Source organism: Artibeus jamaicensis, unplaced genomic scaffold, assembly GCF_021234435.1.
Source record: "Artibeus jamaicensis isolate MK-2021 breed Jamaican fruit bat unplaced genomic scaffold, CSHL_Jam_final contig_415, whole genome shotgun sequence".
In the NCBI taxonomy this organism is placed as follows: domain Eukaryota; kingdom Metazoa; phylum Chordata; class Mammalia; order Chiroptera; family Phyllostomidae; genus Artibeus; species Artibeus jamaicensis.
In genome coordinates this window covers 41612646-41625856 of record NW_026521823.1, presented here as the reverse complement: position 1 = coordinate 41625856, position 13211 = coordinate 41612646, and the positions used below count along the sequence as shown (strand labels likewise).

Here is a 13211-nt window from a genome sequence, read left to right as displayed (position 1 = left end):
TAGGATACTGTCGGCTTTGGATCCTAGGTTTTGCAGAGTTGGCCCGACCACTACACCAGCTAACCCGGGGAAAGAAAGAGAAGTTTGAATGGACTAGCGAGGCAAGAAGGGCCTTCCAGGCCCTGAAGGAGGCCCTCATTGCGGCCCCGGCACTAGCTCTGCCAGACCTATCTAAGCCATTTCAACTATTCATAGCCGAGAAAGAAGGAACTGCATTAGGGGTGCTGTGCCAAGAGCTCGGTCCATGGAGAAGACCTGTAGCCTACCTATCAAGGAGACTTGACCCTGTAGCTTCTGGCTGGCCAGCATGCCTGAGGGCCTTAGCGGCCACCTCTGTGTTAGTCAAAGAAGCAAGCAAGCTCACCTTAGGCCAAGACATTCAGGTAATCGGAGAGCACTATCTAGAGCAGGTCTTACGGGCACCCCCAGACAGATGGCTTTCGAATGCCCGACTGACTCAGTATCAAGCTCAGCTCCTAAATCCTCCAGCTGTGCAGTTCGTTAAAACAACCGCCCTGAACCCTGCGACCCTGTTGCCCTTACCAGACGCGGCCGTAACCCATAACTGCACATGGGTATTAGACTCTATCACTGGTTCCCGACCCGATTTACGGGACCAGGCCTATGACCAGCCTGATTTAGTTCTTTTTACTGATGGAAGCAGCTTCATGCGGGAAGGGCAGCGACTAGCAGGGGCGGCAGTCACCACTGAGACGGAGGTGATCTGGCAGAAGGCGTTGCCAGCTGGAACTTCAGCCCAGCGAGCTGAACTGATTGGCCTGACCCAGGCTCTGCGTCTAGCAGAAGGTAAGACCGCTAATATCTACACCGACAGCAGGTATGCTTTCGCCACCGCTCACATCCACGGAGCCATTTACAAAGAGCGTGGCCTCCTCACTGCCGGTGGGAAGGAAGTTAAGAACAAGGAAGAGATCCTGGCCCTCTTGGAAGCTATATGGCTCCCCGCTAAGGTAGCCATAATACGTTGCCGAGGGCATCAGAAAGGTGAGTCACCCATCATCAGGGGAAACGATTTGGCTGCCGTCGCTGCTCGGAAAGCTGCGGAGGGAGAAGTAGTTGTTCTTCCACTCATTCCACGCCTCGAAATCCCCCCAAAACTTATCTACACCCCTGAAGAAGAGCAAGTTGGTCTAAAGGCAGGGGGAGTTAAGAACTCTAAAGGGCAAATTGTGTTACCTGACTCCAAGATCTTCCTTCCCCAAGGGGTCTTAAGGACAATAGCCCAAGAGTTGAATGCGAGCACCCACCTGGGCCAGATCAGATTAGAACAGTTAATAAAGAAATATTATACAGGGTCAAAGTTAAGAGATACAGTTCAGTCAATAACCACTAGATGTCAGACATGCGCTAAGGTAAATGCCCAGAATAAGAAGTATCCTCCCCTGGTAAGGTACCGAGGTAAGAGTCCAGGTGAGTTATGGGAAGTAGATTTCACTGAAATGGGACCAGGAAAATCTGGGTATAAGTATCTCTTAGTATTAGTAGACACTTACTCAGGTTGGACTGAGGCCTTCCCCACTAAGGGGGAGACCGCTTCCGTTGTATGCAAACTACTCCTGAGAGAAATTATCCCCAGATATGGGCTTCCATTAGTTATTGGCTCAGATAATGGCCCGGCCTTTGTCTCAAAGGTCTCCCAAGAATTGGCCAGCAAATTACTGATTGAATGGAAGCTCCATTGTGTTTATAGACCCCAGAGTTCAGGACAAGTAGAAAGAATGAACAGAACTCTAAAAGAGACTATTATTAAATTAAAAGAAGAGACTGGCGAAAACTGGGTCGAGCTTCTTCCTTTTGCCTTATTCCGGGTAAGGTGTACCCCTTACGTGGGGTCTTGGACCCCATATGAAATCATGTTTGGGCAACCTGTTCCCATAATACCAAAATTCTCAGTTGAGGAGATAGCCAACTCCAACTTTAACTACCTTAAGTCCCTCCAGGCTCTACAGCAGATACGAAAAGAGGTTCGGTCTCTACGACACCAGCCCCCAGCTGAGACGACCCAGTGGCCTACTCCTCCTGAACCGGCCAGTGGGTGTGGATCCTCAACCACCGGCGAGGAAACCTGGAGCCACGGTGGGTCGGCCCCTTCCAGGTCCTGCTCAGCACCCTCTCCGCAGTGCGAGTTGCAGAAAAACCCTACTGGATTCATCTATCACACACAGAGCCAGCTCAGCCTCCTAGGGAACATCAAGACACATGGCGAGTCAGCAGAGATCACGAGCGACCGCTGCGCCTAATGTTCCTAAAACAGTAAGACTGTTCTCGATTATAGTGACTCTGTCCATGAACCACGGGAAAGCTCTAAGCCAAGGCCTAGAACAGCAGGAGTGGGTACTCATAAGGACAGCAGATGGCACAGTCATTGCCACTAATTTTACTTGGGATACAGGCCCAGTGACTCTACATGCAGACTTCTCCAAGTTTTTCGATAACCATTTCTGTGACTCCCCTGCTGCTTGGAGACACACTGATTGGGGGCGACTAGGAGATGAAACAGGATATGCAATGGGAGCCGTTACCAACTGTGACTCAAATATAAAGAATAAAGCCCTTTTTCAGACCCCGTTTTACGGGTGTCCAGAACCCCCAGTAGGAAGGAGGAGAACCTGTGGGTCCCATGGAGATTTCTACTGTAAAGCATGGGGTTGTGAGACTCTCACCGATGGGGGGTGGAGTCCCGGAGCGGGGAAGGATAAAGCTATCACCCTCTTAAGGGATAAGAGACGAAAACCTGCGGGCGGATGGGATCAGAACTGCGCCACAAACAATTGCAACCCAACTGTCATAACTGTTTTAAACCCCAAAGACCCCGAGTGGGTGAGAGGGCGAACCTGGGGCATCCGCCTGTATGTCGCGGGGAGAGACCCAGGAACCTTCTTCACTGTAAAGAGATTACCCACCAGGGGAAGGCCCCTCCTGAGAGGAGCGGCGGGCAGGCTGCCACCTCGCCCGCCCAGTCCAACTGCAGGCCTAGCAGCTACGCGCTCTCCTGACCTAAAAGGAACCGGACCCCCTCCCGGGGAAACTGAGGCCCCAGCACAGCCTAGAGAGGAAGAAGAGAACCCCAGGCCACCCCTCCGTAGCCCACCACCCCTGGTAGGCAGGCCTCATCATCAAGGAGAGCCGGCCCTTAAGCCTCTTAGAACAGGTGTTTCCATATTTTAACCATACCATGCCAAACATTACTGAGTCCTGTTGGTTATGCCTTAGCCCAAGGCCCCCATTCTATGTTGGCCTGGGGGTCAACTCCTCCGCAGGGGGAAATAACACTCCCATCACAATGCAACTTCCCCCAGGGCAAAGACAGGTGAAAGGTCTCGAACAATGTGAATTTGAAGGTACCATCACCTTGGCAGAGTTTCGTGGGCAGGGAACCTGTTACTTGTTAGCTAATTTCACCCTCAACAATTCGAATTATGCAGATTACTGTCTCAACCAAGTACACATACCGGAGACCCCAGGAACATTGACTATAACAAGAGCCCCAGAAGGGCTATGGTTTATACGTACCCAAGGTATTTTTAAATGTCTAGTTCCTACTAACCCAGAACTTTGTGTTAGTGCATATATTGTTCCCCAAGTATACCTATATGGAGGGGACCCAAACTTTGTGCTACGACCCCCTTCCAGAGTCAAGCGGACTCCATTGCTCATACCCATAGCTGCCACTATTGGCATAATTGGATCAGCAGCTGTTGGAGCGGGGGCACTAATCCATGGGGAGAATAACCTTAGACAGTTATCGCAGACATTCTCTAAAGACGTCTCCCTGCTCCAGGAACAAGTAATGTACCTAGAACGCCAAGTAGACTCCTTAGCTGAGGTAGCACTTCAGAACCGAAGGGGGCTCGATCTTGTGTTTCTTCAACAAGGAGGACTATGGCAGCCTTAGGAGAAGAGTGCTGTTTTTATGCCAACCATTCGGGGGTAATCAGAGAAAGCATAAAAATGCTAACCAAAAGACTAAAAGAAAGAGAACAAGAGGAAGAGACCTCTTCGTGGTATGCCTCTCTGTTTAAAGCTTCCCCTTGGCTGACCACGCTCGTATCAGCGCTAGTCGGCCCTGTGCTTCTCCTATTGCTTGCCCTAACTATAGGACCTTGGATTGTAAACAAAATCTTTGCTTTTATTAGAGATAGAATTGATGCCATTAAACTTATGGTATTGTCCCAACCATATACCATCCTGCCTCAAGATGACCAGCAGTCAGTGGTTTAACTGCTAAACCTCCGGTTTAACTGGAGGGGGGAATGTAATAGCCATTACTAGTGGAAACATACAGACAGCCGTTAGGCATCTGCAGTTCCTGGAACTGGGCAATGAACAAACATCTGGGAACGGTAGGGTTCAAAGTCCTAGCCAAATAAGGTAACTAACCAGGGCCCGCCAGAAGATGCCCGCCAGCATCAGCACCCACCAATCAGGGACCTTCGCCGTTTTCAACTTAGCAAATAGCTAACCGTTACATCTGCTTCTGTAAGCCCGCGCTTGCTTATTCTGCCCTATAAAAGCCCCGTAGTCTGTAAGCCAGGCGCGACTTCCATCTGGTAGCTCTGAGTAGCTACGTGGCTCCGGTCACATCTGGGAAGTTCGCCCCTGCCCAGGTAAAGCTTGGCCAAAGATTTTTTCATTTGACCCCTTGGCAAAAAAAAAATTAAATTCTTCCAAACTAATTTTTGGCTCCGAGAGTGTGTATACACCCGCCGGTTGTCTACAACATGGCCACGCGAGTTGGGACTCAGGCGGGGGTGCAAAAAGCAGCAGGCACCTCCTTCGGCAGGACTCGAACCAGCGACCTAAGAATGTCCGCGCGCACTTGGCCTACAGTCTTCCGCTTCGCCAGCTGAGCTGTCGAAGGGCGCACGCTGCCCAGCCTGGGTCTTAACTATTTCCTGAGCTCAGGGACGCCAAGACACTGGCGCCCAGAAGCAGTGCAAGCCCCGAGGTGTCCGGCGGCCCCTTTGAAGCCCCCGGGCACTGGCCACCGCCCCCTTTGCGGGCGGATGACTGGGGCTAGGCGACGGCTCCGCCCCGCGACGACGGTTTTTCAGGACGTGTGGCCCGGCCTCACCTGAGGCCTAATTTCCCCTCCTTGTGCCCCTTTCTACGGGGAGGGGACTGGGGTTGGGGGGGGAGATGGAGGGACGACAGTGACCTGTGGCCAGGAACCGGGTAGAAAGGGGAGGGGAGGGGCGCTGGCGAACCGGCGGCGGCGGGTGGCAGAGGACGGCCGGGCCACCTCCTGGTGTTTTAGTGCCTTTAGTTCAAAATTAACCTTATGCCAAAAACTCGTAAGCCAGCCTTCAGTCTCTTATTGATCTTCTGCGGCGTTCCTCGCCGCCCTTACGGCCAGAGCCGGTTTTCGGGGTGGGGGCGGGGAATCAGCTCAAGCAGGTTCCTGGGCTCAAAACCTGCTGGCTCGCTCAGGTTTAAAGCTTCACAACGGTCTACGAGGCGCGGGTGACCTGGCTCCGACCGGACCCGATGGCAGTCTAACCGGGGCTTTGCTCCTCCTGCTGTTCTCCCTGAGGACGCCCTTCCCCCAGGCGTCCGGGACCGACCCCCTCCCCTCGGGCAGGCCTTTTGCTCCTTTGGCGCCTCCTCGCTTTGGCCTCTTCTGGCCACTCGGTTCAGCACACCCCTCTGCCCCTTACTGCGCGTCCCGGGCCCCCTTTCCCTCCCTTTCTTTCTCCCCCCCCCCCCCCCGCTCCTAACATCTACCACACGAATTAATTTACCTATTGCGTCCACTGTTAGTTTTCTCCCGCCCCACTCCTCCTTCCGTAAGCACTAGGAAGGCTTTTGTTCCCAAATCCCTGACCAGTGTCTGGCACCGGGCGTGCACCATTGCTGAGTGGAGACCCCCGGAGCTGGGGTCCCGCGGGTTCCGAGGAGGCTGGGACACCGCAGTCTGACCAGAGGCTCCGGGAAGAGTCTATTGCTGTGCAGCTACAGGGAGCCCCCCCCCCCCCCCCCCGCATCTAACGTCCCCACCAGCGGAGACCTGCCGACCGGGACCGAAGTCAGAACCTTAGCCCATCACTGGCTTTGGCCCCCGAGGGAGGTGGAGGTTTGGGATCCTCGGGAACCGGGCTTGGGGTCTTCAGGAGGATGGGGCGAGGGGAGCAGTGGGTTTTGGTGACCGGCACACGTGCCTCTGACCCCAGCATAGCCGTTTCTTCCCGTTTGGGGCTGGTGAGGGCCTAGCCCCTTACTTCCCGGTGCGCTCTCGGGCCTCAACCCTGCCCTTCAGGCCCTAAGACGGCCGACAAAAACGGAAGGGACTTCCCTTTTGCTGGAAGGAAGGCGAGGCCACGCCCGAGCCCTGACCTACAACCTGTCTGGGGCCAGGACCGCTTGTCTGGGGCCAGGACCGCTGTGTGCCGGGCGCCACCTGCGCCTGGCCGCTGGGTTCAGACCGGAAGACTGGGCGCCGGGGACGTGACGACGGCGCGCGGCGTATGCAGATGAAGAGGCGCGCAGAGGCTGTCGGTCCTACTGCGCCCGCTCCCCCTGCGTCCCGGATCCAGACGCCCCGAGGCTGTTTTTGCGGTGGGCGAGGGTAGAGGTCGGGGCGCTCGGGTAGGGAGGCGCGGCGGCGGCGCGCGGCCGGTGGCCGTGTGTGTAAAGTGAGGCGAGCGTGAGGGTGCGGCGGAGGCGGGCAGCACAACTCATACTTACCTGGCAGGGGAGACACCATGATCATGAAGGTGGTTTTCCCAGGGCGAGGCTTATCCATTGCACTCCGGATGTGCTGACCCCTGCGATTTCCCCAAATGTGGGAAACTCGACTGCATAATTTGTGGTAGTGGGGGACTGCGTTCGCGCTCTCCCCTGGCTCTCTCTGGTTTTCAAAGATAGACCGCGGGTGCTGGGACCTGTAAGTTAGTGTTCGTGGGGTCGGCTTGTTTTTGGCTCTGCTTGACCACTTTTTCGCGTGGGTGGGCCGAGTGCGAGAGAGGCCTGCTTTTTTGGGGGTGGGGGAGAGTGGCCGCTGGTTTTTGACCTTCTATGGTCTTCCCTTCAGACATTGCCTTGTGGGCGTTGAAGACGGGGTTGAGGATTTTGCTTCGTTTTCCCAGAAAGAAGAGCCGCTACTTAGACGCGACAAGTGCCGTGTAGAGTTACCGTTGCGGGTTCTAAAGCCCCGGAGCCAATGCGACGAGGAAGGGTGTCCATTGTTTTCCTGCTAGTTATGCAACCCACTGGTGGTGTCTGCTGCGGCCCCCAAAATGGGACCTGGTGTAGCCAACAGAGCTACCACCGCCCGTTTGTCTCCAGACTGTCCCGGGAAATGCCACCCACCCCGAGGGGTGGAGGCAGCCGGAAGGCCTGGGCCCGTGAAACGCAGGAAGCTCCCGCGGGAGCCTTTCTGTGTGGGGTTCTCCGAGGCACCTGGAAAGAATGATACTCGTGCTTTTTTTTTTTTTTTTTTTTTTAACATAGTGGAGGCCACAAGACAATAAAAGTGGTTTGCACCTTGCTTCTTTTCGTTTTATTGAAAGATTGCACTTTTTAGAGGGTGAAAGGGCAGGAGAAAGATCCACCAGTTGCTTCTGTAGGCGTTCTGGAATCTCCCTAACTTGCAAAAGTTTTAATGGCACGTTCTTCACCGGAGAACTGAGGCTGCGGGAAGGGGCAGAGTCCCGGAAAGCCCTGAACTCAGGGGCACCCGGCCAGGTCCTACCCCTTGCTCCCCTTGAATGCCCCGGTGCTGCCTCGTGTACCAGTTGGGGCTTCTGCAGCGGCCTCTCCCTCCCCATACCCCAGTAAGAGCCCTGTCCCATCTGCCATCACTCACTCCCCCAGCAGCTCGTGTGCATCATGCAGGGTCCCGACAACCCCCCCCCCCCCCGCCCCAGTGTGAAACCAGGGCCCTGGGTACAATGTGCTAGGCAAGTGGGCCCAGGAAGAGCAAAACTAAGGAGAGTGTGGGGCGTTGCTAAAGCGTCCCTGTGTCCGTGGTGAGTGGAGGTGTGCCTGTGAGCCGGCACACAGAGGGACCACCAGCACCCCCAGACGATGAGCTCTCTCACAGGGCCCGGGCTCCCCAGGGACAGTGCCAGCCCCCCGTAACAGCTCTGCAGCAAGCCGGCACAGCGGGCCTATGCTGTCCTAGGCAGTGGCAACACCAGGCCTGAGTGTCCCGAGCTGTCAGGTCCCCACGCGTAAGACAATCACCAGGTGTATGTGGAGGTTTCAGAGTATTGTGATTTGTCTAGGAAAGCCTTACAATCCTGAAACAAGGCGTCAGTTTCGGAGGCTACCCTATCCGCCCATACACAGGTTAATTGTAGATTTCTCGGGAGACGGAAAGTTCTCTTCTAAGTGACTAGAGAAAACTGAATAGGCCCCCAATCTTTGGAGAATATTTTGCTTTAACTATGAAACTCCATAAACAGAATTTAGACTTATCAGCAAGCGGGGTGGGGGAAAAAATAACCCCTCAACCAGACAAACTGCGGATGACCACCGGGCAGTAATACAGTCAGGATTGCAGTCACGGACCAGAGAGGTTAATGTTAAGGGAGTAATAAATTCACTTTTCTAAGATCTTGAACAAGTCTCTATTGGTCATTTTATCAAATACGTTTTCTTTACAGAGTGGTCTTTTAAAGTTATCTCATTTTTCTAACTTATTACTGGTTTCATCCCTTATGTTTTTCACAACCGGTAATGTTTTATGCTTTACCATGGCTTATTCTCTTTGTAAGTTATTTTCATTGGTTCTGTGTCTAAAGAAATTAGTGCCCTTATCCCCTCTCTGTACATCAGTTTAAGCTCAAAGTGCTTCAGCCACACTTTTTCACTTTTCTTCTAGAAGGGACGAATTTACCAACTCAAAGGCCGTTCTCTCCAGGGGGGGCCACACGCATGTCATCTAGGGTGTGGTAGAGTCTCATTTGCATGGCAAGTCTCCCCCGTATGTTAGCAAGAGGCTCTGGAGAAAGAAAAGACAGGTTTTTCTGTCAGGAGACTCCTCAGGCACCCAGCTCCGGGCCCTCCTGCCTCCTTTCCCATTTCTCCTGCAAGCTCAGAGTTTAATCTCTTCCTCACACTTGAAACACCTGACCCCTTTCTTACCGTTTCACTGGCCTTTTTTTTTTTTTTTTTTTTGAGTTGAGCTCTAGGGACCCACCCACCAACGTGACTCCTTAGCCCCAGAGACCCCATTGCCTCTGTGGCTATAGTTGCTGTGCTCTCTTACACTGTCGCTCGCTCCCTTAACTCCCCGTCATTAGCAACCCTCCCACACTGTCCGTAAAAAAAAAAAAATACGACACACTCACAAGGTTGGAAGGCAGTTCGCTTATATAGCCAGAAGTCCCCACCCCCGGCCCCTGATTGGTCTGCCCTCACACAAATGAAGACTCCAAATCCTCACATTTTGATTGGCCCAGAAGGCACGAACCTGATCCAACAAAACAGAGCAACTCTGGTCGGAGGTGCCGTTCCAATTGGACAGGGAAAGCCTCACTCTCATTGGCTGAAGTAGAATCCCAGGAGCTCCTCTATAGACCGGAACAGTGTGAACTTCTCTCCGAGGCTGTTTGGGGGGAGGTCCCTTAGCAGGAAAGTTTGGTAGACTCTTTTTTTGAAATCAGAACCACTAGGAGCTCATCTTAGGAGTTGTCTGCTTTCTCCGGGTTGACATACAACAAAGTGATCACACTCTTCACCAACAGGAACACCAACACCCTGGCTCATCCCCTGCCAGGCTGACGCCTTTCCCTTGTCCCCCACAGCAGTGGGGACACAGAAAGGAGAGACCCCTGCCCAGTGACCTCAATCTCTCCCCTACAGCCGTCCCCTTCTCCACTCCCCTACCCCAACCGTGTGCCCCGGGCAGAAAGGAAGACCGCGGAAAGGAAGCTGCGCCCGGTGCGGTTTCCACCAGGCCCTCCCTCCGGCGGCGATTTCACTTCCTCTCCTCCGCCCCTCGGGCAGGCGTGTCTCGAGAAGGAGCTGGGCTTTCTCGGTGCTCCAAGCCCTCGCCATGGCCGACACGTACGCGGTGGTGCAGAAGCGCAAAGCTCCTCCCAGCACCCGGACGGAGGCCGCGGCGCCCAGCCCGGAGGGGGAACCAGTCTACAGCCAGGTGATGACGCGCGCTCGCCGGCCGCAAACACCGGCGGAGGACGCGCAGGGGGCGCTGCTGGGCCGAGGTGAGTCGGGCGGCTGGAGGCAGGTGGGGAGGGCGCGCCCCACTTCTTTCTGGGGACCCTCTTGCTGGGCCTCCGTCCCCAAGCCAGCCTGGCCCCCGCCGGGCTGCTACCAGCGCTCAGGTGACGACCGGAAGTGTCCTACCGGAAATGTCCCAGTCCAAGCCGCAGGCTCCTGGCTGGGGACCTTTCTTCGGGAAGCCACCTCATCTGGGGGGAGCTCTGGGACCCACCCGCCTCTTCTCCCTCCCCCACACCCCCTACTCCCTGCCTCAACTGACATAGGGGGGCTGGTTTCCTGTCTGCAGTTCCTGCTGACCCTGGCCCCACTGGGCCTGGCGCCTATGAGGATGTGGCCAATGGAGCTCAGACGGGTGGTCTGGGTAAGTTAGACGAAGCCCAAGTGGCTGGGACTCTGCAGCGTTGACCGAATTCCGGGGCGCTGTGGATGCAGCTGCAGTGAACCAGGGGAGCCTGAAGGCTTGGGGGTGGCCTTACCCAAGTTGCCTGCCTCTCAGCTTCTCCCTGAGACCACTGTGCTCCTCCTTCCCCAGGCTTCAACCTGCGCATCGGGAGGCCCAAAGGGCCCCGGGACCCTCCTGCAGAGTGGACCCAGGCGTGAGGGCTGCTCCCAGCCCTCCTGCTGCTCCACGTGGGTGCCTGGACCACTGAAGGCTGTGCTCTACTGGGGACCGGAACGCTAGGCCTAAATCAAAATAAAATTTCTCAGGGTGGGAAATGTGGGGACTTTGTCCCTGTGACTATACACTTCGAGGCTTGAGACCAGGGGAGGTGGCCAGACGACAGCTGCCCGGGCTGCCCTGGGCAGTTGAAGGATGAACACCAGGAATGGATTTGACCCCAAGGTGCCTCCCAATTGTGAAGGGGAGGATGCACAGACGGGCCCCTGCAGACTGTCCCCGTCACCACGTAATAAAGAGGAGTTCAGTGTCGGAACCTCCCTCCCTCCGTCATGCAGCTGATGCCACAGGGAGACCCCGCAGCAGCAGGTCCGGGCCTGGCATGACAAAGCCATGTAGGCCGATGTCAGATAGAAGGTGACAAGATCTTCAGATGGACAGACAGACGGATGGACGCCTGACCTGGATAGGCAGATAGACATACCCCTAGACAGCCAGCCCGGGTGGAAGGATCTCCAGCCAGAGAGAGAGAGACCAGTAAACAGCCTGACAAGCCACCCCCAGCAAGAGAGACCAGCAGAATGTGAGCCCTCCCCTCCCCCGGTAGGTAGACAGACGGATACAGGCCAGATGGATCCCCAGCTGAACAGACTCCCAGACAGATACAGACGTCTGCAGCTGAGCAGACACACGCCAGCCAGACTCATTGCTCGGTGGGCCGTCTCCCAGCTTGCTGTGTGGACCCTCCACCGAAAGACACTGCAATCAGCCAGCCAACTCCCAGCTGAGCAGATGGGTGGACCGCGACAAGTGGGCAGGCCCCAGCAAGTCTCCAACCTCACGAAACCCACATTTTGCAGAGAAGTTGACGTACCTCCTGTGGGAAAGACAGCCAGGTAGACCTCAGGCCGTCAGTGGGCCAGATGGGCGGGCGGGAGGGTCTTCAGGTGAGCATCAGGAGCCAGGCAGAATCCCTCCTCTCCAGACCGTCTCCCAACTGGGCACACGGTGCGGGTCAGTGGGTCCTTCAGACAGACCCCTGCTGGTCAGAGGAACCTCCTGCCCCTTAGACAGGATCCCACCGGGTGGGCGAACCTTGAGTCAGACAGATGGGTGCCCAGTTCGGCAGATTATCCTCAGCAGAGACAAATGAACTTCAAGCCAATTGGCCAGCTGCATCCAAGCTAGACAGGTAGACCTCAAACCGGTAGGGACCACAACCCTTTGGGGACACCCCTGGGAAGCTGATGAAAACTCTAGAGATCCTCTCCTGAGACCGCCCCTAAAATCCCCACCTTTGGAAAACAAATTAAAGCCCTTAAGATCTCAATAAGCTCTCCTTAAGGAGCCTGCGGGCTCCTGTTTTCTCTCCCTACCTCCGTGCCGCCCCCTTCCCGCAGGTGTGCACCTTGCCTTTCTCCTAAACTGCAAGGGTCCTTCTTTTGTTTCTGTGACTTGTTGCCTGAGTCCATGCAGCCCAGCTGGCTCACTTCTACCTCCATGATGTTCTAAATAAAATTCTTATGGCAGAGCTCTTGGCTCTAAGAGTCTTTCTTCTTGGAACATGAGCCCCAGAACCTGTGCCCAAACCTTAGCTCTGGGGTGCAGGTGACCTGACTTGGACACAGGGTCTTGCAGGTGTAATTCAGGTAAACACTTTGAGATCATGCTGGGTTTTGGATGGGCCTCAAGTCCAATGACTTATATCATCATAAGAGAAAGGAGCCCCGGCTGCTGTGGCTCAGGGGATTGAGTGCTGGCCTGCAAACCAAAAATTCACAGGTTTGATTCCCAGTTGGGGCACAGGCCTGGGTTGTGGGCCAGGTCTGCAGTTGGGGGCATGCGAAAGGCAACCACACCTTGATATTTCTCTCTCTTCCCTTTTCTCTCTCTACAAATAAAAAATCTTTTAAAAAGAGAGAGGGAAAGGATATGTGTGAAATCCTTGCGCTCTCTGATGACCTTCAGGCTAATAGCTCCCGCTATAGATACGCCCCTGAGGCTTGAGCAGCCTGTGTGGGCGAAGGGGGGGAATATGCACGAAGTAATGGCTCCAGAACCAGACTCACATCAGTGGGGGTCCACCAAGAACAGCGGATTTAGAAACCCTGAGCTGCCCTGGGACCCCTTTTTGGGGCCTGGCTGCCTCTTCACCTCGCTCGTCCTCCCTCCCCTTGATGCAGGAGACCGTGAAGCGGGATTTGAGAATTCGTTCTCTCCTCTGGAGGTAGGCGTCTTTGATCAGCGAACCTTTCCTTTTGCTACAAGCTGATCTGTTGAATATTGGCCTTTTTTTGAAGCAGCAGGCACATGAACCTTGAACCTGCAACAGAAGGCTGGAGACACAAAGAAGGAGAGGGGAAGGCCGTTGAAGATGGGAGGC

General features: G+C 55.0%; 2 protein-coding genes, 1 long non-coding RNA gene and 1 other non-coding gene across 5 annotated transcripts; all 4 read left to right on the top strand.

The window, feature by feature from the left end:
- Positions 1–668: 668 nt before the first annotated feature.
- Positions 669–4697, top strand: LOC128627496 (protein NYNRIN-like). The gene has a single exon (XM_053665612.1). It carries the CDS (start codon positions 669–671, stop codon positions 2259–2261), a length of 1593 nt encoding a protein of 530 aa, XP_053521587.1. The 3' UTR covers positions 2262–4697.
- Positions 4698–6398: 1701 nt separating this feature from the next.
- Positions 6399–7454, top strand: LOC128627492 (uncharacterized). Of its 2 annotated transcripts, none has more exons than XR_008391679.1 (2): positions 6399–6576; positions 7107–7454. It is a non-coding gene; the product is annotated as an uncharacterized LOC128627492 (long non-coding RNA). The 2 variants fall into 2 exon arrangements; XR_008391680.1 differs by having other exon boundaries at positions 6399–6586.
- On the top strand, positions 6698–6861 carry LOC119044416 (U1 spliceosomal RNA). Its single transcript, XR_005081603.2, has one exon. It is a non-coding gene; the product is annotated as a U1 spliceosomal RNA (small nuclear RNA).
- Positions 7455–10021: 2567 nt separating the features above from the next.
- On the top strand, positions 10022–12359 carry PTPN18 (protein tyrosine phosphatase non-receptor type 18). The gene is made up of 3 exons (XM_037138695.2): positions 10022–10190; positions 10496–10570; positions 10742–12359. The coding sequence occupies exons 1-3, from the start codon at positions 10022–10024 to the stop codon at positions 10807–10809; spliced, it is 312 nt and encodes a 103-aa protein (XP_036994590.2). The 3' UTR covers positions 10810–12359.
- Positions 12360–13211: the final 852 nt, after the last annotated feature.

Coding starts and splice junctions, on each gene's coding strand:
- LOC128627496 (XM_053665612.1), top strand. CDS start 669: ATGCGGGAAGGGCAGCGACTAGCAGGGGCGGCAGTCACCACTGAGACG.
- PTPN18 (XM_037138695.2), top strand. CDS start 10,022: ATGGCCGACACGTACGCGGTGGTGCAGAAGCGCAAAGCTCCTCCCAGC. Junction 10,191..10,495: donor GGGGGCGCTGCTGGGCCGAG/GTGAGTCGGGCG, acceptor TCCTGTCTGCAG/TTCCTGCTGACCCTGGCCCC. Junction 10,571..10,741: donor AGCTCAGACGGGTGGTCTGG/GTAAGTTAGACG, acceptor CTCCTTCCCCAG/GCTTCAACCTGCGCATCGGG.